General features: G+C 51.0%; 10 protein-coding genes across 10 annotated transcripts; 4 read left to right on the forward strand and 6 right to left on the reverse strand.

Annotated features, from left to right (window-relative positions):
- Positions 1 to 330: 330 nt before the first annotated feature.
- On the forward strand, positions 331 to 6,504 carry N7500_009584 (anaphase promoting complex subunit 1; the record flags this gene model as incomplete). The annotated part of the gene is made up of 1 exon (XM_056680723.1): positions 331 to 6,504. One exon carries the CDS (start codon positions 331 to 333, stop codon positions 6,502 to 6,504), a length of 6,174 nt encoding a protein of 2,057 aa, XP_056528105.1.
- A 386-nt stretch (positions 6,505 to 6,890) lies between these two features.
- On the forward strand, positions 6,891 to 7,891 carry N7500_009585 (Glycosyl transferase family 8; the record flags this gene model as incomplete). The annotated part of the gene is made up of 2 exons (XM_056680724.1): positions 6,891 to 7,333; positions 7,390 to 7,891. 2 exons carry the CDS (start codon positions 6,891 to 6,893, stop codon positions 7,889 to 7,891), a joined length of 945 nt encoding a protein of 314 aa, XP_056528106.1.
- Positions 7,892 to 8,137: 246 nt separating this feature from the next.
- On the reverse strand, positions 8,138 to 10,353 carry N7500_009586 (translation initiation factor 2A; the record flags this gene model as incomplete). Its single annotated transcript, XM_056680725.1, has 6 exons — positions 8,138 to 8,698; positions 8,764 to 9,287; positions 9,346 to 9,983; positions 10,042 to 10,113; positions 10,169 to 10,277; positions 10,329 to 10,353. 6 exons carry the CDS (start codon positions 10,351 to 10,353, stop codon positions 8,138 to 8,140), a joined length of 1,929 nt encoding a protein of 642 aa, XP_056528107.1.
- Positions 10,354 to 11,133: 780 nt separating this feature from the next.
- On the reverse strand, positions 11,134 to 12,062 carry N7500_009587 (uncharacterized protein; the record flags this gene model as incomplete). Its single annotated transcript, XM_056680726.1, has 2 exons — positions 11,134 to 11,905; positions 11,992 to 12,062. The coding sequence occupies 2 exons, from the start codon at positions 12,060 to 12,062 to the stop codon at positions 11,134 to 11,136; spliced, it is 843 nt and encodes a 280-aa protein (XP_056528108.1).
- A 545-nt stretch (positions 12,063 to 12,607) lies between these two features.
- On the reverse strand, positions 12,608 to 13,882 carry N7500_009588 (uncharacterized protein; the record flags this gene model as incomplete). Its single annotated transcript, XM_056680727.1, has 2 exons — positions 12,608 to 13,773; positions 13,849 to 13,882. 2 exons carry the CDS (start codon positions 13,880 to 13,882, stop codon positions 12,608 to 12,610), a joined length of 1,200 nt encoding a protein of 399 aa, XP_056528109.1.
- A 343-nt stretch (positions 13,883 to 14,225) lies between these two features.
- Positions 14,226 to 15,438, reverse strand: N7500_009589 (ESCO family N-acetyltransferase; the record flags this gene model as incomplete). The annotated part of the gene is made up of 2 exons (XM_056680728.1): positions 14,226 to 15,357; positions 15,407 to 15,438. The coding sequence occupies 2 exons, from the start codon at positions 15,436 to 15,438 to the stop codon at positions 14,226 to 14,228; spliced, it is 1,164 nt and encodes a 387-aa protein (XP_056528110.1).
- Positions 15,439 to 17,364: 1,926 nt separating this feature from the next.
- N7500_009590 (18S rRNA pseudouridine methyltransferase) lies at positions 17,365 to 18,483 on the forward strand (the record flags this gene model as incomplete). The annotated part of the gene is made up of 3 exons (XM_056680729.1): positions 17,365 to 17,407; positions 17,675 to 17,934; positions 18,007 to 18,483. The coding sequence occupies 3 exons, from the start codon at positions 17,365 to 17,367 to the stop codon at positions 18,481 to 18,483; spliced, it is 780 nt and encodes a 259-aa protein (XP_056528111.1).
- A 1,711-nt stretch (positions 18,484 to 20,194) lies between these two features.
- On the forward strand, positions 20,195 to 22,039 carry N7500_009591 (VOC family protein; the record flags this gene model as incomplete). The annotated part of the gene is made up of 2 exons (XM_056680730.1): positions 20,195 to 20,370; positions 20,425 to 22,039. 2 exons carry the CDS (start codon positions 20,195 to 20,197, stop codon positions 22,037 to 22,039), a joined length of 1,791 nt encoding a protein of 596 aa, XP_056528112.1.
- A 1,032-nt stretch (positions 22,040 to 23,071) lies between these two features.
- On the reverse strand, positions 23,072 to 23,856 carry N7500_009592 (putative ubiquitin conjugating enzyme (UbcD); the record flags this gene model as incomplete). The annotated part of the gene is made up of 5 exons (XM_056680731.1): positions 23,072 to 23,211; positions 23,268 to 23,451; positions 23,557 to 23,586; positions 23,713 to 23,758; positions 23,813 to 23,856. 5 exons carry the CDS (start codon positions 23,854 to 23,856, stop codon positions 23,072 to 23,074), a joined length of 444 nt encoding a protein of 147 aa, XP_056528113.1.
- An 802-nt stretch (positions 23,857 to 24,658) lies between these two features.
- N7500_009593 (acyl-CoA dehydrogenase) lies at positions 24,659 to 26,107 on the reverse strand (the record flags this gene model as incomplete). Its single annotated transcript, XM_056680732.1, has 4 exons — positions 24,659 to 24,705; positions 24,761 to 24,870; positions 24,923 to 25,838; positions 25,903 to 26,107. 4 exons carry the CDS (start codon positions 26,105 to 26,107, stop codon positions 24,659 to 24,661), a joined length of 1,278 nt encoding a protein of 425 aa, XP_056528114.1.
- Positions 26,108 to 26,504: the final 397 nt, after the last annotated feature.

Below are 26,504 nucleotides of genomic sequence, written 5' to 3' on the forward strand. Positions count from 1 at the left end.
CGAAGATTTGAAGTCAAAGTGGGATCTGATAATTGAAAGCCTGTTTCTTAACAAAAAAGCAAACTGAGCGAAGAGAATTATGGGTAGGGAGGGTGGAGAGTTGGGTAGATGGAGAAAGGGAAGTTGTTTTGGTCGGGAAAGCAAAGAGAAGTCGATCCAATCCGCGTTCCAGCGCGTCTTCCTAACCTCGACACAACCCCACGGCATGTCTTCTGGGCGCACCGTTAATTAAGATTACGTGAACGATGGAAATGATTTCAACGAATTTGACCGCAGAACTGTTTGTGACGGCGCACTACGATCGCTACCCCGGCTGCTAATCAGCTCACCATGGCGTCAGTTCGCTCTTTGGGCGTCCACGAACCCTCGGCCGTCTCCTACCTAGTCTCAGAGGGGATTCTCCCTCCCGAGCCCTCGGAAGATCTTTATAACTGGACGATATGCGTCGAAGAAAGCGGATTGACTGGCCCCGTGGACGATGAGCTAGTATGGACGAAACACTGTGTTGTATGGTCCCGGGCAGGGATGGTCAAGCGAGTATTTCGAATGGACCCTGAGAAAGAAGACATTCGACATGCACTGTTCACTCAGTTTGCAGTAAAAGACACGAGGTGCTCCAAAGCCACATGCCCAAGTCGACCTGAAGCAACCACTGGCATGCATAAACAAAAGCGGACTGAAACATTCTCTACTTTGGATTTACATGGAGATGCACGAGTGGCGGTTGTAGCTCCCCAGAACTCCAACGAGGCTCTTTCTAGGGCGTTGGTGGTAGTTCTCAAATCGCAAGCTCATATCTTCTTCGTGGCGGGTAATAGCCATACAATCCCTCTTCCATTTGAGGTTGACTCCGTGTTTGCTACGCCTCGGGGTCTCATTTTCCAGAGAAAGATTCAGGATGAAACTGGTGGGAGTCAAACCCCGATTGCGCCGCCGAATTCCTTCATGTCTACTTCACTATTCGACCCCAGCGCTTCTCGGTCATTTTCTCTCGGAAAAAGCAAGCGTCCATCGACGAAATCCTCATATGTTCCAGGTACTTCCTGGGTGCCAAATGCTAGCTCAAGCACGGATCTACCCCGAGTTTTCTCTCTCATTAACCCTCATTCCGAGATGGGTCTGGTTGTGGCATCGCAAACTTCTCGCTGGCTTCAGAGCGGCGTTAACAGCACCAGAAGAAGGCCATCTGGACTAGAAGTGTTGGACCCTGTGGACGAGATTGTATACATATCTCCAAAAGACGAGCTTTCGGGCATCAACAGACCAAATAACGGTTCTTTGATCCTAGTGGTTACGATCAACACAACTACGGGTATCTATACGATCTGGACCGCGCGCTACAAAAATGATGAATCATGCGGCTCAATGAAAGATAAAACCAGACGGGAAACAGGGGGTACCCGGTCAGTAAGGCGAAGCTCTCATTTCGGGATGGCAACTGGCGCAACAACACCGGCCGGTCGCTCTGGGGCAACCCGAGAGAGCTTTGGGCCTCGGACTGACAACTGGCCTTCCACTCAGCTACCTGAAGGGAAAGCTGATGCTGAAGACGACTTGGCTTCGCGGGTAGCCCAAGACTTCGGAGATGTAGGCGTTCCTCTAAAAACATCAAGGCGAGTCAGCTCGCTGCTCGCTCGAACAGACCTTGCTACTAGCCAGGACCGGATCACCTTTTCGGACCTGGCCACTGGCAGTCAATCCAGCGCCATACCTCATGGTGCTGGGCTAAGGCAGTCTATAGGAGGAACAAGCACTCGTGGAAGCTTTGGTTTCAACCCTCGAGGCTCTCTCCCTCCAGGCACAGGGTCTGTTTACAGCACTGCGGGCAGCTTTCTAGATACCCCAGTGGACAAGCTGCTCGAGGAGCTCAACAATGACGGTCTAACTTCCGGGTTCGAGAACATTGCCCTACGCGAAACAACATCTGGACTCCCGGAAGAACTTCTATTGACTAAAGTTGAAAGTTTCTCGTCTCAATTCTCGGGCAGCTTCCAAAAAGAGCCAGCATCCCGCCGGCTGAAGGTTTCTACATTGGCATCCACCGAGTTTGGAAGTGCCCACAAAGGCAATACAGCTTCCCTGGCAGTGTATATTGTGGACCAAGAGGCACAGAAATTAACTATTGTGAATCTGAGGGCCGACCGAGAACCAACTCCCAGGAGCCAGAAGAAAAAGTTCAAGACTGCCGACCAACGTCCGTTACTCGTGCGTGCGGTAAGAATCCAAAATGTCTCAAATGTTTTGGATGCTTGTACAATCTCCGATGGGGATCTTTCGCGAGTACTCTCACTAATTGAGACGGAAAGCGGACACCGCGAGCTATCATTGCAAACCCTTTGGGGTAGTCCTGTCAAAGTCGATGTTCCCGTGCCACTGCAGCTGTATGAACCGGATGGCATTTCTGCCAACAAACTTGAGAGTCGCCCAAGAGAAAGTGGTGTCAACCGGGTCATGGCAGATCCCGACCTCGTTTTTAGTAAATTCGATCATGGGTGCTCTCGAGGGAAGGTCGACCTGGTAGACACCGATAGAAAGCGCCACAGACTCCAAATCCGGATGGAGCCTCGCAACGAACTGGTGAAAAAAATACTCAAAATTTGCAAATTTGCCTTGCGTGAGTCCGAGAAAGCAGGCGATGGCATTATGGTCGCATGGTGGGAGGTCATGAAATGGCTTCGGGGCAAGGAGGAAAACAACATTGAATGGACCGCCATGACAGTTGTCTTGTTGAGTCTAGCAACTCCATTCGTCACCCCTCCACAAACGCAGACCCCCAAACGCACGCGTCGCAAGAAGGGTCTACTTAGATCGAGTAGTGGCGGACACCTGGATCTGGAAAGCTGGGAGTCTATGCTGGACCTAGAGTCTGGCTCATCCGGTGTCGTAGCTCCGTGGATGATGGACAGTTCCTGGGGTTGGATCGTTGAGCAAGACGCAATTGAGAGTGTTGCATCCAAGGATGCACCCAAAAGTAATAATGCGAGTCGATCTACATATCGCCAGAATTCGTACCTGATCCGGTGCATCGCCCTCAGCCGTGAATTCCTCCAAAGTCCCGAAGGCCTCAAAGCTGCTGGCCGCGATGGTTACCTCCCTATCTCTGAAGCATTCTCAGAGAATACAAGATGTATTGCATTGTGCAGTGTTCTCGTGGCCTTGCATCTATTGCGTGAAGAACACAAGCTCTCCACCTGCGACTCAGAGGAGTCTCAAAGGCCTCTAGGGTTGCTTGCTCCTGTTCTCGCACAATTGGGCGGCTGGCTAGGATGGGAATCTTGGAAATGGACCGAGCATGCCTATTATGGCATTGAAATGGCCAGTATGGAGCGCTGGCAGTTTGAGGAAAAGACCCATATCGCTGGGCTAAAGGTTCCTGCAGAACCCTTCCCGCCTCCATCCATTTTCGAATTTCTCATGTCTGCTGCTGCCCATCGGAGCCCTACACCGTTTGTTTCTCTCCTCGATATTGTGAATGCATCGGAGCGAACTCCCAGGAAAGGGCGCATGTGGCGTGAATGTTTCAGCATCACACCAAAAACGTGTGCGTTGAATGGCTTCTTCGCCGAAGTTCATAGTGTGTCTACACCCTTGGAAAAGATCAAGCTTTTGCAACGTTGGGGACTCACGAAGAGCGTCATTGATAGCTTCCCAGAAGGTGTCAGCGCACCGCTCTATGAAGCTGTGATGCAATGCCAGATTGAAGCATCCACGTCCTGGAACGCGATCCTTCTGGAGCTGATTGACAGAGAAGACCTTTACATGTCGATGAATCCGGCCCATATAAATTCATTAGCAGCACCGCAGCAGCCCAATCATAATGCCATCCGAGATTTCCATTATATTAGCAGCTCGGCATTGGATATGGATGCCATCTACGCCTTTGAGGCCTCTGCGGAGGCTGACCGATACTCCGTCACCAGGCTAATATTCCGAGATGATAAGCGATTTATGGAAGCACACAAACTACTAAACCAGTCCAAAGCGCCGGTGGCAGAGTGCATAGCTGAACCTGGCTGGAGTGACTCGGACTTGTTAGAGGCGCAGAAAGAAATCGTGCAGCTCGTGACAGTTCGGACGTTGTCTACTCCAGCGGGCCGTGCAATGCTTACCTTTAGTGGCCGGCTGCCTTTGTTGACTGAGAAACTGCCTATCCCTTCATTTTCCCTACAGTGCGTCATGAAGCCGGATAATGTGACAGTCAGCGCAGATAAATCTGCTTTCTCCGAAGAAAAGGTCTGCTGGGCCTTCTTCCACAACGGAGTATCAACCGGTCTGGCGATCTCTAAGGCCTCCAAGGGTATTGACACCTCGTGGATCTTGTTCAATAAGCCACAGGATCTTACTAACCGTCATGCCGGATTCTTGTTGGCTCTGGGTCTGAATGGTCATCTTAAATCGTTGGCCAAGTGGGTTGCTTTCAAGTACCTCACTCCCAAGCACACCATGACATCGATTGGTCTTCTGCTCGGCCTCTCTGCGTCATACCTGGGCACTATGGATACTCTAATCACGCGCTTGCTTTCGGTACATGTCACAAGAATGCTTCCACTTGGAGCAGCTGAGCTGAACCTGTCGCCCTTGACTCAGACTGCTGGAATTATGGGCATCGGTTTGCTCTACTGTGGCTCCCAGCATCGTCGTATGAGCGAGGTCATGCTCTCTGAAATTGAAAACAGTGAGCAGGACGAGCAAGCGGCTGCCACCGGAGAGGAACTTCGCGACGAAGGATATCGTCTGGCTGCAGGCTTTGCCCTTGGTTTCATCAACCTTGGCAAAGGCGATGACTTGCGGGGCATGCGCGATATGCACATTGTTGAACGGCTATTGTCAATCGCTGTGGGCACCAAGACCGTCGAGATCGCCCATGTAGTCGACCGTGCCACGGCTGGTGCGACCATTGCCCTCATGATCATCTTCATGAAGACGAACGACCCGGTACTAGCCAAGAAGATTGATATCCCCGACACAACTGTTCGCTTCGACTATGTAAGGCCAGATCTGTTCCTGTTGCGAACGTTGGCACGACACTTGATCATGTGGGATAGTATCAAGCCCACTGCTGAATGGATCAGCCAGAGTCTGCCCGAAGTCTACCGAGGACGATCGCGGCTTACGGACGTGCGCCGGCTGCGCAGCGAAGATATGCCATTCTTCAACATTATCGCAGGTCTCTGCTTTGCCGTCGGTCTCCGCCATGCTGGGTCGGGACAAGTACAAGCCCGAGATCTTTTGTTGTTTTATCTGGACCAGCTTATCCGCATCTCACGGCTACCTGTGCGAAGCTACGATGCTAGACTCGCCCGCAATTCGGTTCGGAACTGTCAAGATGTGGTGGCTCTATCTGCCGCGGCGGTCATGGCTGGTACAGGTGACCTGGCTCTGTTCCGGCGCCTGCGCTCACTCCATGGTCGAATCGACACTGATACACCATATGGGAGTCACATGGCGGCACACATGGCTGTAGGAGTGCTCTTCCTTGGAGGAGGCAGCCACACGCTTGGCACATCTAACCGCGCTGTGGCCGCGCTCATTTGCGCATTCTACCCGATCTTCCCAACAACCGTCCTTGATAACAAGTGCCATCTCCAAGCCTTCCGCCATCTCTGGGTTCTCGCTGCCGAACCACGATGCCTCGTCCCTCGTGATCTTGATACCCGCCGCCCAATCTCGATCCCAATTACCATAACATCTCATGACGAGACTACCCGCACCGTCGGCGCCCCTTGTTTACTGCCAGATCCAAGCAGTATTGCCCGTATTGAAATTCGTGGACCAGACCACTGGCCACTCGTTCTAGATTTCAGCCAGAACGATGCCCTACGCGAGAAATTCCTCCGGGGCGACCCATCCGTCTACCTTCGCCGCAAGGCAACCTACAGTCCAAACTCCTCCACATCCGTCTTTGCCTCCACCCTGACTGGCCTCAGTGAAGCCCAAGATATCCTCCCAGCAACCTCCGGTCCGCTCTCAAACCCGGCCAAGGGTCTCTCGCCATCGGCATGGCCAACCCGCACGGCCCTGCTCACCGGCAAGCCATCTGCGGCGATGACACCATCTCAAAATCCCTGGGACTGGGTCTTTCACCTTCCTTCCCTACAAGACCTTGACATCCGCGAGCGCTCCCTCGTCCTCCCATCTTCCTTCCCGATGCGCTCCACACGCATCACCACCGATCTTGTCTCTGTACCACCGTGGCTGCGTACCTCAGCCGTAGATGCGAGACTCGCTCTGTCCCACACCGTACGGAATATCGTGCAATCCGCACGCGGTCGTGGAGCTGATCCGGACCAAATTCGTGATCGAGTCTGGCAGCTTCGTCTGCTGTTTGACTGGTTGGATCGTACTCAACCTGACGATGAACGCGATCATCTTTCTACTAGAGGGCTACTGTCCCCGGCACAGGGTCCGTCTGGGCTGTGGTTGCGGAGAGACTTTGTTGAAGAAGCCAGATGGCAGGTTTGGGGTGTGCAAGTTGGAGATCTTGAGGGAGAGATTCAATCATAATTGTATTCGTGTATTCGTAGATCAAGGTCCCCAATGTGATGTTATTTTTTTCTCCAGTTATAAAGTGCTCAGTTCATCTCCACAGAGGGGCAGCTGATAACACAATCGAGCGCTTCCCGATCTCGGAAGGTCTAGCTCGGTGTTCCATACCCCATATCCCATACAGATCTCCTACTTCTCCTACTTCTCTTCATATCTTTCCTAGTCGCGAGTCCAGTCGCAATCTCTATCCTAGTCCCAAGACACTCCAATTAAATCAAATGACCAACCAACACCAATCCCCATCACCTCCGAAGCGAAGTGAGTCCTCAACTCCAACTTCTCAACATAGAACGAAGATCCCGAAACTAACAATTTCTATAGTATGGGCCTCCCTGATAACCAACATGTCCTACCTCCCAGGCCTCCTAACCCTCCACCACTCCCTTAACCACCCTTCCCCAGACCAAACCTCACAACCCCCCGCAGACCAAGGAACAAAATACCCATTCGTAGCCTTCTACACCTCAACCTTCCCAGCAGAAGGTCTCAAAGTCCTCCAAAGCCGCAACATCCCATCCCAATGGGTGCCCTCAGTAACACCCGCCAGTACACGCAGTTACGATAAAGACCCGCGCTTCCTCGAAACATGGAACAAGCTAGTCGTCTTCTCCCTCGAGCAATACGAGCGCATCGTCCTTCTCGACGGTGACATCCTAGTCCGCCGGAACATGGACTCCCTAATGGAATTACCGCTTGACGAACCCGAAGCCAACGGGAGCCGCGTGTTTGCGGCCGCGCATGCTTGCGCCTGTAATCCCATGAAGAAGTCCCATTACCCCGCTAATTGGTATGTAACATGTTCCTCGATATATCTCATTTACTCCCATTCCCCGAGTACTACAGGTCTAACGTGTCTCACACCAGGGTCCCCTCGAACTGCGCATACACGACGCAACACTCCACGCCCGACGAGGCACAAAGCGTTGCGCCACCGCCAGACTCCGGGGTTGGGATGTTGAATAGCGGAGTGTTGGTCGTGAGGCCTTCTGCGCGGGTGTATGGCGAGATCACGGCTGCGTTGCAGGAGACGGAGCGGATTGCGCGATATGTCTTCCCTGATCAGGATTTGTTGTCTGATGTTTTTGCGGGACGATGGGTTGCGCTGCCTTATGTTTATAATGGGCTTAAGACGTTGCGCATTGGGGGTGTGCACGATTGCATTTGGAGGGATAGTGAGGTTCGGGCGGTGCATTATATCTTTGCTACGAAACCTTGGCATGAGGAGGTGGAAGAGGGGGATCTGTCTGGGTTGGATGAGACGGGAACTTGGTGGTGGAGGGCTAATTGGGAGAGAATGAGGCTTGAGAGGGAGGTTGGTGTTTTGGATAAGTTTTCTGGGTCTTGAGGTTTTTGTATAGATTTTAGGTCTTATGCAAATATATTTAGAGATTTGAAGATGGATACAGATTGAATAAATAGTCTGGCCATTTGAAGTTCATACTGATAGTGGGTGGTATTGATATCGATATTGATATCAACAGCTCCTATACCAGATGCAATACATGCAAGGTCGATCTAAGTATATCCATGCAAGGGTGCAATCTGCATCAACGTCATCAAGCATCACACATTCTTATCTGTTCACTTCCACTTAACCATCATAGCCAACAGCCTGAAGCTCTTTCCGCACCGCATCCTCGGTCTGGATCTTCTTCATCTGCGTATCTTCCAGCTTCTCACCACCGGCAAGACGCATCTTAAGCTCGTCAATGGCGCGGATCTTCTTCAACAGGCCGCGAATCTTCTTATCCTGGGCAGAGGGGTCCTCAGCAGGCGCGGGAGCAGCGACAGGAGCAGGAGTGGGGGTAGCAGAAGACTTGGCTGCACCGGTTCCATTCGCGGCGGTGTTCTTGCCGCGGTTACGGTTGCGGTCTGGGCTGGGCCCAGTTGGGGCGTTGGCAGGAGGAGCGTTATCAGTTCCATCCTCCTTAGCCTTCTTGGCGGCTTCGCGCTTCTTTTTGTTCTTCGCCGCGGACTTGGACAAATTCTCAGAAGGCAGGGCAACACCGCCGCCGGGCGCAGCTCCAGGAGGCAGGTACTCCTCCGAGGGCTCGGCGCCGGGGACTTCACGACGGCGGGGTTTACCGAAGGTGTTCATGCTGGCGCCGGGCACGCCGTCGCGGACAAAGGCGGCACCGCCTTCGTCCTCACGCTTGAATGCAAGCGGGGTCAGCTGACCGCGGGCGCCGGGGGGCGGTAGGCACCTGCCGGCTTGACGGGGGCCTTGCGCGTACCCATGTAGGCAATGGCAGAGGGGTGGGGAGCAGGCACCTTGGTGAGCGGGTCGCCCAATGGGTGCTGCTCGATGCTCTGGGGCCGCCAGGTGACATCGTAAAGCTCAGTCATATCCTCGTTGTAGGTGAGACCGCCGGTAACGTGCCAGATACGCACGCCGTTGTCGACACGTAGGCGGGGGCTGGTCGTTGCGGTCAGGATGTACTGTCCGTCGGGCGACCAAGCGCACACGCTGGCGTTAGAGGCCTCGACGGTGGTGATCTTGTGGTAGTTCTTGTCCATGTCGTAGAGGTCCATCTGTCCTGCCAGGTTACCAAAACCGGCAACCAGCACGAAGCGGCCGTGGGGCGAGAACTGGATGGTGTTGCGCGGCGCAAGGGGGAAGTTGTGCTTGGGCACACCGCGGAAGTTGAAGATGGTCGTCTTAGCGGGCATGTAGCCGTACACAACACCGAATTCCTTCGAGTTAGGGTTCCAGCTAACGTCGTGAATAGGACCCTCCTTGTCTGTTGGTTGTCAGTTAGATTCAGGAAGTAGTAAAGTGGGAAAAGCGGGATCACATACCAAGATCAATGCGCGAGTCAAATGCACCGCTGGCGCTCAGCAAGTACAGGGTAGTCTCGCCGTAGTAGCTCTTGCCAGTGCGGTCGACCTCAGTCTGCGCAAGCACGATCAAAGTAGTTCCAGAAGCGTTCCACTTGAGCTGGACCTTATCGCCCTTGAAGAAGCTCTTCTGGGACACGGGCGCAGTGAACTGGGGCACAATGAACACCTTAACCTGGGCGGGCTGGCCCTTGCGCTCAGGAATGAACACAGCGATAGACTGAGTCTGACCAGGCGACAACGCAAAGTCCGCCACTCCTTCCACGCGCAACTTGTTCCAAACAGTGGACAGGTTATCGCTCTGGTAGAACTGAACCTCGTTAGTCACGGTGCGGGCGCACAGCTTCTCATCGGAAGTGTACTGCAAGTTCCAACCGGTCTGCGACTTCTGGACGAAACTTCCCACAACTGAGTGGTTGTCTCCGTCCTCAATGGCACGCCACACCTTCAAGTTCTTGACGGCGTCTCCATTCTCGTCCTTGGATGTGCGCTGCCAGGTGATCACGTAGGTGCCGAGTGGCGAGAATCCCAACTCAAACACGTTTTCGGCGGGGATAGTGCCAACGACAAGGCCCACGGAAGGGTCAATAATGGTAACCCTGTATTGAGAGACGAATGTTAAATTTTGAACGTGAAAGTGGGGGGGAACCAACTTACTTCTCGGGTGATGCCCACGCGAAGTACCGGCCACACGGCGAGTAGGCGCTGCAGCGAAGGTTGCCCTCTGGTCTGTTGGTAAACAAGTCAGCAAAAGTTCTTGTTTGCTATTTGGCTCAATTCTTACTTCTCGAACCCAGAAAGGGGCTGGTAGACGGGGGCGGCATCCATGATGCTAATGCCCTTGAGCGTGCGGACTGTGCGACTATCAGCAAACATCCATCCACTCGCGTAGACTGATGCGACCCGAAGATCGAGAATCAATACAAGGAAAAGAAAAGACGTACAAGCAAGTTGCGTAGGAGCAGCCATCTTGATTTCGACTCGCAGGTCTAGAACGAATCCACCAAAAGAAGAGAAATCGAATGCTTTTCGGGGTCACAAGGTAAAATGGATTCTTCTAAGAAGAATGAATCACAAAGCGAACTTATAGGACCAAAATAGCCACACAGCGAACGACGGTCCCGGTGAAATAACGGGTGTCGAACAAAGCGAGACGGGCTTTTCGAGGGTATTTCTCGGATTGGGAATTCGTGGGAGGTTTCTGGGCAAGTGAAAACAGCAAGTCGGCGGAGTAGAAGACTGCTAGACAAGTCAATGCCAGCAAAAAGAGGTCGGGCGAAGAAAGGTAGTTGGGGAGGTTGAAGAGTGAAAGAAAGAAAATTCGGGTTTGGCGATGTGGCTAGGCGGCATGCCGTCATCTGCGGTATACACGTTGTGCCGGGAATCCCAACTATGGAGATTGTATTCTCCTGCTGGAATTGGGGCTTGAATCTAGCTATATAGTAGCTCGATACTATTCTATTTTATATGTCTAGCTACTTAAATAAGTGTAATAGTGTCTGAGTGTCTGGATCAACGTGGAAAAGACAGGTGGCAACGGTCTTTGGAGGGGAAGACAACCAGGTACTGACACCTTAATATTTGGATATACAAGCCCTAGTACACAGAGTCTTTACTTATATCTACATGCATGGTCATTGTTACTTTGAAACACGCAAAAATAGAAGCAATACATTCAAGGCATCAAGCCACTAAAAGAAAAAAAACGCCTTCGTAACCTCTTGAATCTACCAAAGCATGAACCAGACTCTACTCCCGGCCTGGCGAGCTAAATCCACCACTGGGTGTGGTAGCCAATCGTGGAGTTCTAGCAGTGGTATCAACAATGTCCGAGTCAAACGTCATGCCATCAACCATGCGAGCATCCTCATTCACAGGCTCGGGAGTCATCGATCCAGCCGGAGACGACGACATGATGGAGCTCTCCCCAGCATGATGCTGTTGTTGTTGCAGATATGAAGCCAGCGGATTTGGGCGGTTGATGTTTGAGCTGCCAATAGAAGTAGGCCGTCCAGAGGACATACGGTTCATTCCAGGTGGACGAGAGATCGGTCCACTGTAAGTACTGTTGGCGCCCTCGCCAAACCCGACCAGACTGGCATTACCTTCGTCACTGATGTTACCGACACTGGAGGTGCCGTCGTCTTCGTGATCCTCGCTCATTTTGTCAGCATCGTATGTGTCGCTACTGCTTGCCCAGGTTGTGCGTCCAGCAACGCTACCCGTCGCACTGGCGCTGCCGACTGTGCTACGCTCCTTCGGTACTTGACTTTCAAAGTATCCTGGAGCATACGGCGGAAGCGCTTGGCCAGAGGTCTGACCACCAGCGCGGGCTGTGGCAACTCGCTCAAGGCCGGCTAGGCGGGAGATTCGGTCTGCACGCTCAGCTTCTAGGGTTGTGGAGGATGTGGAGGACTGATGCGCATGGTGGCTGTGGGGGAATGGATGGCCCTGGTGGCCATCTTTGATAGCTGTTGTCGAGAGAGCCGATAACGATGTAGTACCGGAGTTGGGGGTCCCTCTGTATTCCCCGTAAGTCAATAATGTCAGTCAACTCTCCATGATATATATGAACACGGGGGAGACGGAGTTCTGGAGAGCTCTTACGGTCCCATATCCGATGGAGTGACGGGTTCCGATGGGGGAGGAGGCAAATTGATCAGCGTTGGGGTAGACATGATGTGACAACAGGAGGTAGAGTTGGAAATAAAGCAAAGTGAAGAGTAATTGAGAGATATCAAAAGAAGTTTGATAGAAAGCAGGAGAGGGGGAGGACTCGAGTAAATAATTCATTTGCACCCACGTCATACCTCTCGGGTCTGTACAGCCGGGTTTAGTGGCCAATGTGACAATATTCACGCCCATTATCGTCCCCTACCTGGCCAAATTCACCTAATTTGTTCAATATGCCAATTATCGACTATTATGTGTTGGAATTTTAGAACTATCTAGTTTATTCGGTTTAATATAATATTAGATAGTGATTTTCTACCTATATCTTGGATGTTTCTGATGTCTTGTACCTAGCGCTCCGCTGTGGACACTAAAGCTGTCCCATTCAGCTTTCCCCAAATCAAGGTCCCGGGGTCATTGTTCAGGTCTTTATCAAGCCATCCAATACTGGCAAACACTACGCCAAATTCATGCATTCATTCATTCATGTATACAATAGCCTATAATAAAATGTGGAGAAGACAGCCTGCTGCTCCTTCAATCACCAACTTTAATCACTAACTTTCCGATTCTCATAATGACCCCGGAGATCATCCACCTCTTTCTGAAGTCTGGTGAGATCGGCCAGGATGTCTAGAGCATTGGATGGTTGTGGTGCTGGTGTCTGGTTCTCCTTCAATCCCATCACATCACTACGGGCAATAGAGTCTCGAGTGCGCCGAGGCGGAGGAGGTGGAGGGGGTCCAGTAGAGCCAGGCGGTACACTCCCATAGGATGATGCTCGCCGCGCAGCCTTCAGTGATGATGGTCTGGAGTTAGTTGGGGGAGAAAGATTCAGCGAGATATCTCCCAAGGGGGCAGTCGCCTGGAAGTCTCCCGTTGATGGAGGAGGCATGCTGATTCTCTTGTTTTCCAGCGCCCGACTGGAAGGACCCGGACTGGGTGGCCGAGAGCTATCATTGCTTTCCGAGTCGTAGGTCATAGATAATCGACTGCTAGTTTTGGATTGTGTAGACTTGGACCTCCGCATCTGGCTGTGCCGTCGACTGAGAGGTGGGGTTGGAGGACGCTTATGCTGAGACTGGCTGCGCTGGAGCGAGTCCGTCGACCCCCGCACTCCCGCAGGGGCTGAGAAATAGTCCGATGATAGAGACACCGAGCTAGGATGCAAAGCGCCAGGCGTCACATTCCCAGTGCCATGAATTGACAGGCGGTTAGTAGACCGGGACCGGGCGGTCTGGGAGGATTCTGCGGTGGCTGTAGAGCCGATTCTGCGGCCGTGATGACTCTTAGGTGGAGGCGGTGGCTTCTTGTCTTTGGCTCGGCCGGGAGGACTTGCATCAAGCTCTGGGGACAACTGTGCTGTGGAACGTGCATGGGAGCTGTCTACACCTGTTGCAGACCGCATGTTGTGGTCGGGTGATATGAAGGATCCATCTGCTGATGGAGCTGGGTGTGGAGCTGTCCCAAAAGCCTCTGGTCGATCATCTTCATGGGGGCCTAAGCTCTTGTTCCCATTCATTTCATCCTCGGTATCGCTCGCGGACACCGGATTGAATGGGTTTGTCTCTTCATCCGAACTCGAGTCATCCATCTCGCGTTCCAGCGATATCGAGGACTTCCCATAATGATTCGGGGCAATAGGTGGAGTGGATAGAGGTTTCGAGGGCAAAACAGGAGCAAAAGTGCCCTTGGTAGACAATGGATCGGGATTGCCTGTTCGGAATCATCAGCTAATGATTTTCCCCAGGGAAGACTCAAGGGGAGGAAAGAAGGGAAAACAATACTCACCCTGTCTCATACGAAAAGGATTTGATCTAGACATCGCGAGAATGAAGATGATCGAATCAAGAGAAAAGGAAGAATTGAGGGGTCCCCGAGTTTATGTTTCCTACTTCCCTACGCGCCGCTTTCCGTCGAGTCCGGTTGCCCCGAGAGGCTTTTGGAATAAAAATGCATAACTGTGAACACTTTGTATTATGGATAGTTCAGTCAAATTGGATTGAAACGTGTCCCAGATCCCTATTGTACACGGGAAAAAAGGGTACAGGTATGGTACAGAAGCATAGAAAAAATAAAACGCTCTTCAGAAAATACGAAGTCCCCACCCCATATGCCTCACGCATTGCTGTGAAATGATTAAAGACCCTCCCATATTCAAAAGACTGTCAGCGCTCGTTATAGACGTGCCATGTCTCTTCACCATCGAAAAACTTATGTGCCAGGCGATTGCCACTCTCCGTAGGCTGGCTGAATGCAATTTGTGCCTTTGTTATTTCCATCCCGTAAATAAAGTTGATAACCACGCAGTCGAGGAGATCCAAAGCAATTCCCTTTCGCCGTGAGGATCCGGAGGTCCAAATCCGAGAGACTCCAACAATGGCGGGGCGAATTTCATCTCGTGTCGAGACAGAGCCATTGTGTGCGTCACCGTTTGGTTCTTTCACTACCGGTCGCGATTCCCAGATGCGCTCGGTCAGACAGAGCCCGACACAGCGACTATCCTTCATATGCAAAAAGACCCGGTATCGATCTACTTTCTCGGTCGGGCCATTCTGCAAATGTTTGGGCGGTTCGGTTTGGCTCCAGAGGGTCTCGTCGTCGATTTCCGGTGATGAGAGCTCTTTATTGACCACCTCGAGAACCTTCTTCGCTTGGTTCTTGGCACTGGGTGACGCCTTGCGGTCCACAATTACCACGTATCCCTCATCGAATCGAGTCGCTTCGTAAACCCAGCGTGAGGCGTTCGCACGCATAAATGCCTTGCCGAGGTCGATCCCAGTCGCATTCATCTCGTGGAACTTTTTATGCAGTGCCGCATCCTCCGTATTGGACGGGATATATTCCATACCACAGGTAGCACAGGTCTTTCGTGTATCATTTCCCAGGTCGATCTGCATCTGGCGCATGACGGGTTGTTTCTGTCCCTTCTGCTTAGGTGGGTCCACGGATGCGCGTACGCTATTCGAATTTACCTCTGTCAAGGGCGATCCGGCGGTTTCCTTATGTTTCCGCTTGAGAAAGGCAAATGTAGGCTTGCGGGTATTTGCTGGCGGCGGGGTTAATCGCGGAGGTGGCGACGATGGTGGTGTGGTGAGATCGTCAATATCATCGAGCGTGCCTTCCGACAACAGGGAGTTGCGACGCGACGGGCTGGACAGCACAGCAGCTGAGGATTCACGGATGGCATATTGTAGGTTGGCCTCAGCTTCATCGGACTCATCCACGCGTCTTTTCTTTGCGGCGCGCTCATCATCGTAGACGCGCCATGTTGGTCGTCCGTAAGTCTTCATAAGGCCTCTGGATTGGGATGTTAGTCAACCCCGGAGATTGAGCCCAGTATACATACCTCTTAAATGAATTGGTAACTGTCCACGGCATGACCCTGACTTTTCCAAAATTTGCTCAGGGCAAAGGTGGGATGAAGAAGTTGACGAAGTCCAGCTTGGTGACGGCACGCGTGGGAACGCTAGTCTGTTTTAGGTCATATTGTTTCGAATGACTAACCGGTTGACTTACCTCCAGCACTCCAGTTGAGTGTTTTGTTTTTTTCTTTTCTTTTTTCTCTGGGGAGAAGTTTCAGGTTCAAGTAAGAAAAGAATATGAAATGGAAATGATCAACAATTTCCGGTGGAGAGCTGGGTTTATAATAATAAAAAAAGAAAGGAGAGTATTGCCACCGGGATTAAGACCGGACCAAGGAGAAAAAAGAATAGAGTCAGGAGAGAAGATGTGAAGTGAAGATGGATAAGAGAGTATAACAAATAACATCCCCAGCCTCAAATTCCTGTGGTTGGTATGCTGTCGGGCACTTCTTTTTTTTTTCTCGCCCCCTTTCTCCTTTCTAAATAATCTACACAATTGGGCAATTGGCAAGACAGGCTCCAATCTCAAAATTCAACCAATAAGATGATCTTGTACTGGGCTAAGTCTACCAAGTCGGGAGATTAAAGATGACGCTTTTTCTAAGCCCCTGGCCTCTCATTGCTGTAGGTTTTCATGGCCAGCGTAAGGCTTTCCCCGTATTGCATTGTGCAAGGAAGTGCACGTTGGAATTATGATGATCTTCATTGACCGCTCTAATGCTTCAGCGCCTACAGGCTACAGGATACAGGTTGCATTATTTCGATTTGGGAATATACAGCGCTTGGGGCATGAACCATCCTATGTTGATTGGGTCAAAAACACGAGATGTTCGATCTTGTTCAGTGATTGGCTTGATGTTAGCCAAGTTATGAGAGTCCTATCGACATATGGTAGGCCTCCCCCAGATCTCACAGAGTACAAATCCGGCCTCGGTGGCAACTGATCGCTTGGCATGTCATCGTGAGATGAGCAGTGCTGGAGCCTACATGATACACATGCATTCCGGTCGCTAATCGGATCGCGGGGTCCAAATCCACGGCCGAAAGTGATAGATGTTAGCAACTCTGCTATGAGATGTCTCAGAGATTGCCAGAGCGCCAGAGCTACACCTTCGTGGTCAGAGTTGCTGCCCTGGTGACAAGGCTTCCTTGTACCACCTTTGCCATTCTGAACCATTCATGGCCTTCATATATGTGATGACCCTTCTCATCCACTGGACAGGAGCCTCCCGGTGTACGTTGGCTCCAAGAGGAAACGCTGGGCAGCCAGTCAGATTTGTTTGTTCAGAGTCACCAACACAATTTGATGCAGAGAATGTTACACATCCTCATCATCTGGTCTAACCAAATCTCTCGTGTTCATTGTGTGCCAGAGAGACATTGTCAAACTTGCCATTCCATCGGCGGTTAGTCCAGAGGTACTTCTTATTCTCCAGCAAGTTGGGTATGTATATTCTTGCCAGGGATCCATCAAAAGAGAAGCTATTATGCGGCTTGACACATCGTGGCCGGTTCAAACGCAGCTGGAATCGTGCATTGAACAGACATGTACTCCGTACTCCGTACGGAATTCCCCACCAAACGGCACTGGGGGGTCGATCTCTGTGCTGACCGTTGAAGCTAACACTAAGAATTTCCAATGTTATGTATTTGTTAAATATCTACGTCTAAACATATATATCTTTATATATCTTGTAGATGTAGGAGTATATTTCACTCTGTCGTACTATAGATTGCACCCATTTACTATCTGAACATATTAAAAAAAAAGAAATTCCAAATCAAAAGACAAAATAGTCACGATGCAGCGAGTGTTCTATATAGTTCTACCAACTGACGGTCCGGTCTCCGGGGCCACTTTTTTTTTTTTTTTTTAATCTCTCCGAGTCCCCGTTTTTTACTCAAAAACTCTTCAACTTCCATCAACAACTCACAAATAATCATGTCTGACCAAGAACAAGCTGCTGGAAAGAGAAAGCGTGCGAGTAAGTTGATTTGTTTATATGTTTCCCTTGCTTTCCAACATAATATATTTTGGGGGGGGCGATTTTCTATCAACAGTTACTCGAATCATCGAATCACCGTCAATGCCCTTCCAGAATCAATTTTGATCTGGGCCGTGTGACATGTCGCTGGGCGTCAATTTTCGAACAGCCTAGCCTCACCTTTTTCCCCCGTTCCTCTTTTATTACTGCCCGCGCCTAAATTTTCGCAAGCCTGAAACTTCAAGATGTCTAACATTTCACCTCCAGGGACCCAATCTTGTCCTCCTCCGGAGCTCCCCCAGCTCGTTGCCGAACAACACATGCCAATTCCTGCCCATGACAAGGATACCCAACGCTTGATCGTGGTTCTCTCAAATGCCAGTCTGGAAACCTACAAGGCCGTCTCTAGTGGACGGTCAGGAACCAAGGATGAGAAGTTTTCTCTGTTGAACAGCGATGAGCACATCGGTATCATGCGCAAAATGAACCGTGATATCAGTGAAGCCCGACCAGATATTACCCACCAGGTACGATTCAACATCGCCAGTGGCAATTGAAAGGTCAAAAAAAAAAAAAGAATACTCACTGACGCACCGTAGTGTCTGCTCACACTTCTCGATTCCCCCGTGAACAAGGCTGGTCGGCTCCAAATTTTCATCCACACCGCCAAGGGTGTTTTGATTGAAGTCAACCCCTCCGTTCGCATCCCGAGAACATTTAAGCGGTTCGCCGGTCTGATGGTCCAGTTACTCCACCGACTCTCCATCCGTTCGACCAACTCGCAGGAAAAGCTCCTCAAGGTTATCAAGAACCCTATCACCGACCACCTACCCCCCAACTGCCGTAAGGTGACCATGAGTTTCGAGGCACCCGTTGTCCGTACTAAGGACTACCTGGAGTCGCTGAACCCGAACGAGAGCGTCGCCATCTTTGTCGGAGCCATGGCCAAGGGCCACGACGACTTTGCTGACTCCTTCAAGGATGAAACCATCAGTATCAGCAACTACAGTCTTAGTGCCAGTGTAGCCTGCAGCAAGTTCTGCCACGCTGCCGAAGAGGTCTGGGATATCCTCTGAGGAACTCGACTGAAAACTAAAAAAGAAAGAAAGAAATCGCGCCCAAAGAACGCGCGTCCTTGTCGTCTGTATTGACGGCACATTTGCCAGACTTTTTTTTTTTTAAATGGGTGGAGATTGAGTTGCAGAACGAAGGTACTAGGCATATCTCTATATCTGCCTGTCCTTGTTCGAGAACCTTGGCTGTTAACCTAAGCCTAGCTCTCTCTACTTTCTATATCTCTCGGTTTTATTTTGGGGAATCCACTGGGAATCCTGGATCCTGGGACAGCTACCAAGCACCGGGATTCATCCCAGGCTGTCTTGTGGGTGTTTAAAGAGCACCTGTTTTTTTTGCCCCCTCAGCATAAGTTACGGGTCGGACGGCATTTGGTTCCTTTTCGCCAGTCCTTTGATCCATCTTGCTTCCATCCAGCTTCAACCTCGACTGCTGCGATGCGTAGACTAGAAAAAGTGAACAGCACATAGATCAGGGCCCATTGATTTGGTCTCCTGAGACACATATCTTCAACTTCTGTGTTCAATAAAAATATGGCTTTTTTATTTTTTTTACATCTTTTCTCTTTCAATTTTGTAAAAGACCTAGTCTTCGACGTGGCAATTAGCCTTGCCTCACTTTGAATGCTCGCGAATCGGATCAAGAGTGGCGATCTGAGATGCACTTCTGCCCATCGGCTGATATTTAGGTATCGTCGATATACGCATTGTTCGATGTGAATTCATATATTAAGTAATTCACCTATAATACTCTAGAATCTATCACCTATAATATCCTAAATTATCAACGTACGATATACTCCGTACTGTGTTGTATGACTCAAAAGGAAAAACCAGCGGTCAGCACATCTGCCCAAGTTCACCTAACAGCAAAGTCTTCTCTTCCTCCCTCCACTCGCCAGTCTACCATTTGCTCGCACTAGGGGAACAGGTAAGCAGAATGCCCACTTAACGTCGATAGGCTCCTGCACCTCGCTCAGGGCATCCAAAAGAGACGCCCCATCCGCCAACAGGAATCCATATTGGCTCCCCGCGATGACCTGGCAGGGACCCATCTGCACCCCTCCGACCATAGAGCGTTTCACTTTGCAGGGAATTGGGCCCCTAGATATCCGAAAGCAGCCAGGAACAGGAACGGTCCTCGGTCTGGCTACTTTGTACCGTTGCTACACTGCGGATTACTGAAAGTACGGACTCGCTTTCCTTTCCGTTCAAAACATAGAGTATGACTTTTGGGCCTTCAATACGCCTTGTCCTCGGATTTCAACTTTTCCGCGCACCGTGCAGATCGGGTGTTCTGGTTATTGACTTGATCTTTTGGCCAATCGTCTCTGGACCCCACTTGCCTGACTCCATACAGAAATCACACGTCCTCAGTGCCCACCAACCTACTATCGGAGACATGCGGTGTTCTGGATGACACCCCTTTTTCACCAGCTTGGGCAGGATTTTAGAAGCTGCTAGCTTATTCCGTCTCTGCTTTTGGTTTAGAGTCACACAACATTTATTCTGACTGGCTCTTGGGAACTGTTCATGTGGCCTCGTTTCCTGGCGTCATAGTTCTGATTATAGACTTGGATTCCCTCACCGTATATATCCTTCATATCGCATTTAATCTCTCTCTTTCTTTCCATTCACCTTCGTTTTTCCCCATACCCTTTTTTTTTCTACTTGTACGTGCTGGTAACCAGGCACGTCGACTTCAACCTTTGAAATGCCCGTTTCGCATATCACCCTGACCGTCTCTCACCTTCCAACCTCTACTTCGTTCTTCTTATCATGTTTACAGCCATTGGGGTACCAATTCATTGGGCGACATGACGACTATATAGGTTTCGGTCAGAAGCAGGGGGAACCTGCTGATTTCTGGATGACCGAGACTAAGCCAGGGTATGTGATATATGCACAGAAGCACTCTTGCAACAACGCTAACCAAAACCAAAGATCTCCTCCTGGCGCAGTCCATGTCGCCTTTCCAGCCCCGTCAAAAGACGCAGTCGGCTCGTTCTTCATAAGCGCCCTAAAAGCCGGCGCGAAGATCCACGGCGAACCCAAGATGCGAGATTCGCAATCGGGGTACTTCAGTGCCGCCGTCATCGACTTTGACGGCAACAGCATTGAAGCCGTCTACCGGCCCAGCAATGCCTCGGCTGTATCAGAAGCCAGCGGGCCGACGATGGCTCTACTAGAGGGTGGTTCCAGCCGTTCTGTGGTTTCAAAGGCAAGCAGCAGAGCTAGCACCATCAAGACAGAGAGCATCGCACCCCCAAGATCTGAGGCCATGTCCGACACTAGGTCCGTCGCAAGGTCCGAGGCAAGATCCGAGGCGAGATCCGAAGCTCGTTCTGAGGCCAAGTCTCGCGCCATTTCCAAAGCACCCACAACCTTTGAGCGGTCTGCACCAACTGTGGTTTCACGCGGTCCGCCGCCACCGTCATACACCGTGCAAGCGCCCGCACCGCCGAAGACAGACGATGGCAGCAAGGCAGCCAAGACCATCGTGGGAACGCTCATCGGTGCTGCCGCAGGCGCAGCAATTGCCTACGCAATGGTCAAAGGCGAGTCACAATCAGCCGAGGAAGCCGAACAGCCAACGCAGTTCGCAAGCAGCTTTCCCCAAATCAAAGCCGCGGCACAATCCTTCTTTGGGAATGACGAACAACAATCCCAATTCCGCGCCATCGAAGCGCCTGAACCACCCCGCAGCACTTACACCACTGCCTCAAACCCGCGCGCAGCCCTAACTCGCAGCGTAACCTCCAAGAACCCACGCGCCAGCACAATCTACGACGGCACCGAATACATGCATGACAATCCTCGCCGCGCCTCAGAAGGCAGCATTTACAGCATCCCAGAAGGCACTCAGCTACGCGCAATCGAGTACCCACCCGCCAGTAATGCCGCACAACAGCGCTACGCCTGCGCCCCCTCAACCTTCATCAGCAGCTTCCACGACGAGAGATCCCGCGGCGGGCCAAGTGGTAGTGTGCACAGCTCCTCAACGATCAAAGCGTCGCAGAGCACACACCGACGCCACAGCCACGACGATCACAACGGGTACGGGTCAGTCGTCTCGCAGCGTTCACACAAGAGCCATCAAAGCACGCAATCGTACCGGGCTGAGTCGGTTCGTTCTTCCTCGCACGCCGGCGTCAGCAAGGGCAAAGACAACGCTAGCGTTGCATCATCATCCCGCTCTGCGCGCAATGTCCCCCTCCCTGTTGGCTCGAACGCAACGTACTACTCCAGCCCCAGTATCCACAGCAAGGATGCGAGGGATGGAATCGAGTATTTGTCTGCGCGAGATATCCCGCTGCCGGAGAGCGTTGCTGATCTGGACGTTGACTCGCATGTTTCACCGGATGACTCGATCAGCCAGGTTGGGTCTCGCGCGCATCGCCACCGCTCACACCGGTCTGGGCATTCGAAGAGTTCTAAGGGTGATGAGCATGTGAGATCGGCCGACTCGGCGAGTCAGGCCTCTAGGGCGAGTCAGAGGACTGTGAAGGCCGGGGATGGATCGAGGGTTGGGAGTCGACGGGGAAGTCAGGTTGTTTGATGGTTTTCCTGATGCATCTTTTTCTGAAATACGTCTGCTTGGTTCCTTGTTCCTTGTGACAGAACCGAACTTGGCTTCCCCTGCATCCTATTTCTTTCTCGCTCGGTGCTGGATTACCCAGGCTTGCTTCGAGTCTGGGCTTTGGTTCAGTCGAGGGAGGGAGCTTTTGACACGACAGACTTAGTTTGATGGGTTTCTACTATTAATTTTCTGATTTGCATTTACACAGATAGATATACATACATATATACATATATGGAGTTGGGAGTTGGGCAATTGGAATGCATTATTCAATACAACTGGCCGTTTGAAGCGTAGCCGATGTACCGATGATCAGTCGATATACTAGTGCAACAACACTACAATGTACAAGCTACAGTCTACAAGATATCAAAAGCTCACACACAAGACGGGCCTGCCTAGATTGTGCTATTTAAGATAGAGAAAGATAGACCCTATACACCAGACCAACGATAAGACGATCTCGAACTACTCTCCAAACCCTTCGAAAGCATTACCCACCGAGTCCAAAACATTGCCTAGTACAAGCAAAGAAGCAAGAGAACTGGAGAAAACTCGGCACAGTCCATCATTCAATCCTAGACGCATGCAGCGTTTTTGAAAAAGAGAAGAAGTGGATGCCATGAATGCATGAGAATTTGGTCATAAGGATCGTTGGATATGAAAAGTCCCAGAAACTCAGCCCAACAAGACAAGGCCAAACCCGGCGCAAATGGAGTTTTTAGGCACGGAAGCAGGAAGCCAACGCGCGCAAGAACAAGTGCATTTAAAATCAACACACAGAGTTGGGTGAAAAAAAAACTGAAAACGTTTCTACGACCACAGGTACGCCAGGCTTTCGCGGATTCTGAATCTAGAGCTGGGGGCAAAGAAAGAGGAATGATGCAGAGCGACGTTGAGATGACACCGAGGAAAAGTGGTCGAGTGAGATAGGGGCCGCAAGGAGGGTTATTGAGGGAGGAAGAGAGAGGAAGAGCAGAAGCGAAGAAGAAATCAGATTTGTCGTTTCACTCAAATAGCGTACTTCCGCGTCCACTCGCGAGCTGTCGCCTCGTACCGGGGTCGGTCGGTCTTGTAGACGTGCGCGATTTCGGGCACCAAAGGATCGTCCGGGTTAGGGTCTGTGAGCATCGAGCAAATTGAGAGCAACACTATGAATGGTTAGAAATTGTGCGTGGGAGATAATGGAAGGAGAGGTCTTGCTCACCTTTAGAGATAGTGAGAGCAGGGCTCCATTGGTCTCTCAGGATATCAAGACAGATGCTGCCGTTGGAGTTGATGTTGGGGTGGTAGATGCGAGTGGTGAAGTTGACCTTGGGAGGCTTGAAGGGGTAGTCGGTAGGGAAGTGAATGGCAAGGAAGAAGACACCGCCAGAGTATGGGGAGTCACCCTATGGAATATATTAGCAACACGAATTTGGTGACAAGTCCGTGAACCTCGCAGAGGGCTGAATAGCCCCTCAAAGTCCTCCAGATCAGAGACAAAAGCGACTTACAGGACCCATGATGGTAGCTTGCCAGTGGAACTGCAGGAAGAAAAAAAAGGCACCAGTCAGTCATGATCGTCTCATTGATATCTCGACCTGCGTTGAACGTCGGGGCGGTTGTACCCCGCCACACGGCGCCAACGGGGGGGGAAAGAATATTCATACCAGATCATCTCCAACAGGACCAGCGGAGCAGGATGAGGGTGGATCCCTAGAGAAGAGTTAGGATCATGAAGCGCAGATGATGGCATCAGGATAGACTTACCGGCCGAGGTCAGTGAGTTCCTTGTTAATACGCTTGAGAGCCATGACGAGCAAAGAGGAGAAAGGTGTAGAAAGTAGAAAGGAACTGGAGGCTGGATCAGTTGTTGATTCATGTTAAGAGGGAGGAAGGTTGACTTACGATTACGTCTTTGTGTGGAAAAGAAGAGGGAAGAAGATAATTGGGAGTCTCAAGAGGGGGAAAAGTGCCCCAGGTGGGCGGAATCGATTCTGTCGGTATTGTACGGCCCAATACGGGAATACCGGGCGCCACACATGACACATCATGATCAGCTCTCTTAAATTCTCTCTAGGCTGTGTGAGAATGAGGCAGACGCATATAGAATACGAGATCTATCTGTGAACTGTTTGACGGTTTTATGGCAAATCCCTCCATTGAGCTGATTCATCGAATTTTTGGCGGGGTAAGGTAAAGAGACGTGTGCACAGGCATTTGCAGATGTCACAAATGTTCAGTGACGGGAGAGGAATGCATAATTATAGACATCTACCCGAGTTCAGTATGCATTTTTCTAACAAATCCAATTTTGATATTCAAGTTGATAGTCAAATCTTCTTCAATATACCTCTGTATTGAAATATACCGATGATACTGATACACTGCCCCTCGATGATGTCACGTGCGGGTGAGGCGCCCGCAATTTCCCGCTTGTCCCAAAAAGGAAGGAACTATGCCTTGGATAGCGTGACCCTATATGAACTTAGGGCTACATATGTCCTTAACGGCTACTTTTATAGCTTAGTTACCAGATTGAAAGATTAAAAATTGGGATATATTCTATGTACAAGGGTGTGTTCTTTGTTTCTGTTTCTGTTTCTATTTTGTGTTTTAGACAAAGGCCTGCTTGCCTGTAATGGCACGGCCCAAGATTAAAGCTATGAGAGATATACATTAGCTTCAGCCCAACAAGATCAGGCAGAAATAACTTACCATGAATATCACTTTGACCCTCATAGGTCTGCACCACAAACAGGTTGGCCACATGGCGGCCAATATGATACTCATCGCTGGCAGCGTTGCCACCGAAGACTTCTTGCAGACTAATACCAATGTCAGCAGAGCAAATCAAAAAGACAAGACAGAAACACTTACATTCTAGAATTGGCCAGAGCACGATCACAGTTCTGGCGCTTGATCATCGAGATCATCTCGGGCGTGGCCTTGCCGGCATCCTTAAGACGGGCCACCTGAACCGCAGCCAGAGTTCCGTAAGCAGCATCCGTAGCAGCGTTAGCCAACTTCATCTGGATAAGCTGGTACTTGGCAAGCGGGTTGCCCTTGAACTGTTTGCGCTCCAGACTGTACTCCCGCGCACGGGCAAGACAATCTTCTAGGGCACCCATGGCACCAAATGCGATTCCCAAGCGGGCACTGTTCAAGCATGTAAAGGGACCCTTGAGGCCTTCGACGTCGGGCAACATATTCTCTGCGGGTACGGGGCAGTTATCCATATGAATCATACCAGTGATGGAGGCACGCAGTGCACTCTTGTTCTTGATAGCGGGGGTCTCATATGACCCGGGCGTAGCACGCGCACGCTCCACGATAAATCCACGGATCTTCCCAGTAGACTCGAGCTTAGCCCACACGAGGGCGATGTCGGCAATTGGGGAGTTCGTGATCCATGTCTTGCTGCCGGAGAGCAGGTACATTCCCTTCTGCGTGGGGTGCTCGCGCGCCACGGTCTCCATGGAACCCGGGTCAGAGCCGTGGTTGGGCTCTGTCAAACCGAAGCAGCCGGCGAGAGTGCCCTTGGCGAGGCTAGGAAGGAAGCGCTGCTTTTGCTCTTCTGTGCCGAACTCGTAGATGCCGGTCATGGCTAGCGAGCTCTGAACTGACATGCCTGATCGGTATCCAGAGTCCACACGCTCGACTTCCTTGGTGATGAGGCCTGATGCAACGGTGCTGACACCGGCGCATCCGTATCCTTCAATTGAGGCGCCGAGAAGGCCCAGGTCGCCCATCTCTTCTAGGATTCGACGGTCATAATCCTCGTTGCGGTAGGCCTCTGCAAGGGAGTCACTGACGTCAGTTCGCCATTTCATAACAGTAACAAGGCAAATTCGACATACCCAAAACGCGGGGCGCAAGCTTATCCTGGCAGTATTGGCGTGCTGTATCCTGAATTGCCAGTTCCTCCTCTGTGTACAATTCCGCTGCGGCGAGGGGATCTTCCCAGTTGAAGACGGCGGAGGAGGCGTACCGGCGGCCGGCCACGGAGGTAGAACCAGCCTGGGTTGAGCGCGCAGCTGCGCGAAGAATAGAGCGGTTCATCATTGCTAAGATATATAAGAGAGACAGTTGTACAGATTGGGGAGAGAACAAATGTTGCGGGGGAGCTGAGTCAAATATGCAATGGACGAAGACCTCGGCAGTTTTGGAAGTTTGGGGTAAATTGAAATCACCGAGTGGAATATACAATGAATGATAAAATTCCAAGATCAAGGGTAACTCGGCCCGGTTTGTATTTATTAAAAACAATATGATTCGACAGAATCCCCGAGCAATGGCTGCTTGGGTTCCGCATGTTCAACCAACTCGGAGTTTTTCGGTCTATCCGGGTGGGCTCTATGCCAAGCACCGAGACCTGAACGGGTTATTTTTTAGGACATAGGTACATACAACATATACACTGGGCAATTCACCAGAGAAATGTTCTATTCTGTATTTTGCA

The sequence above is a fragment of the Penicillium coprophilum genome (assembly GCF_028826855.1).
Source record: "Penicillium coprophilum strain IBT 35676 chromosome Unknown utg000006l_segment0_segment0, whole genome shotgun sequence".
NCBI classification, from domain to species: Eukaryota; Fungi; Ascomycota; class Eurotiomycetes; order Eurotiales; family Aspergillaceae; genus Penicillium; species Penicillium coprophilum.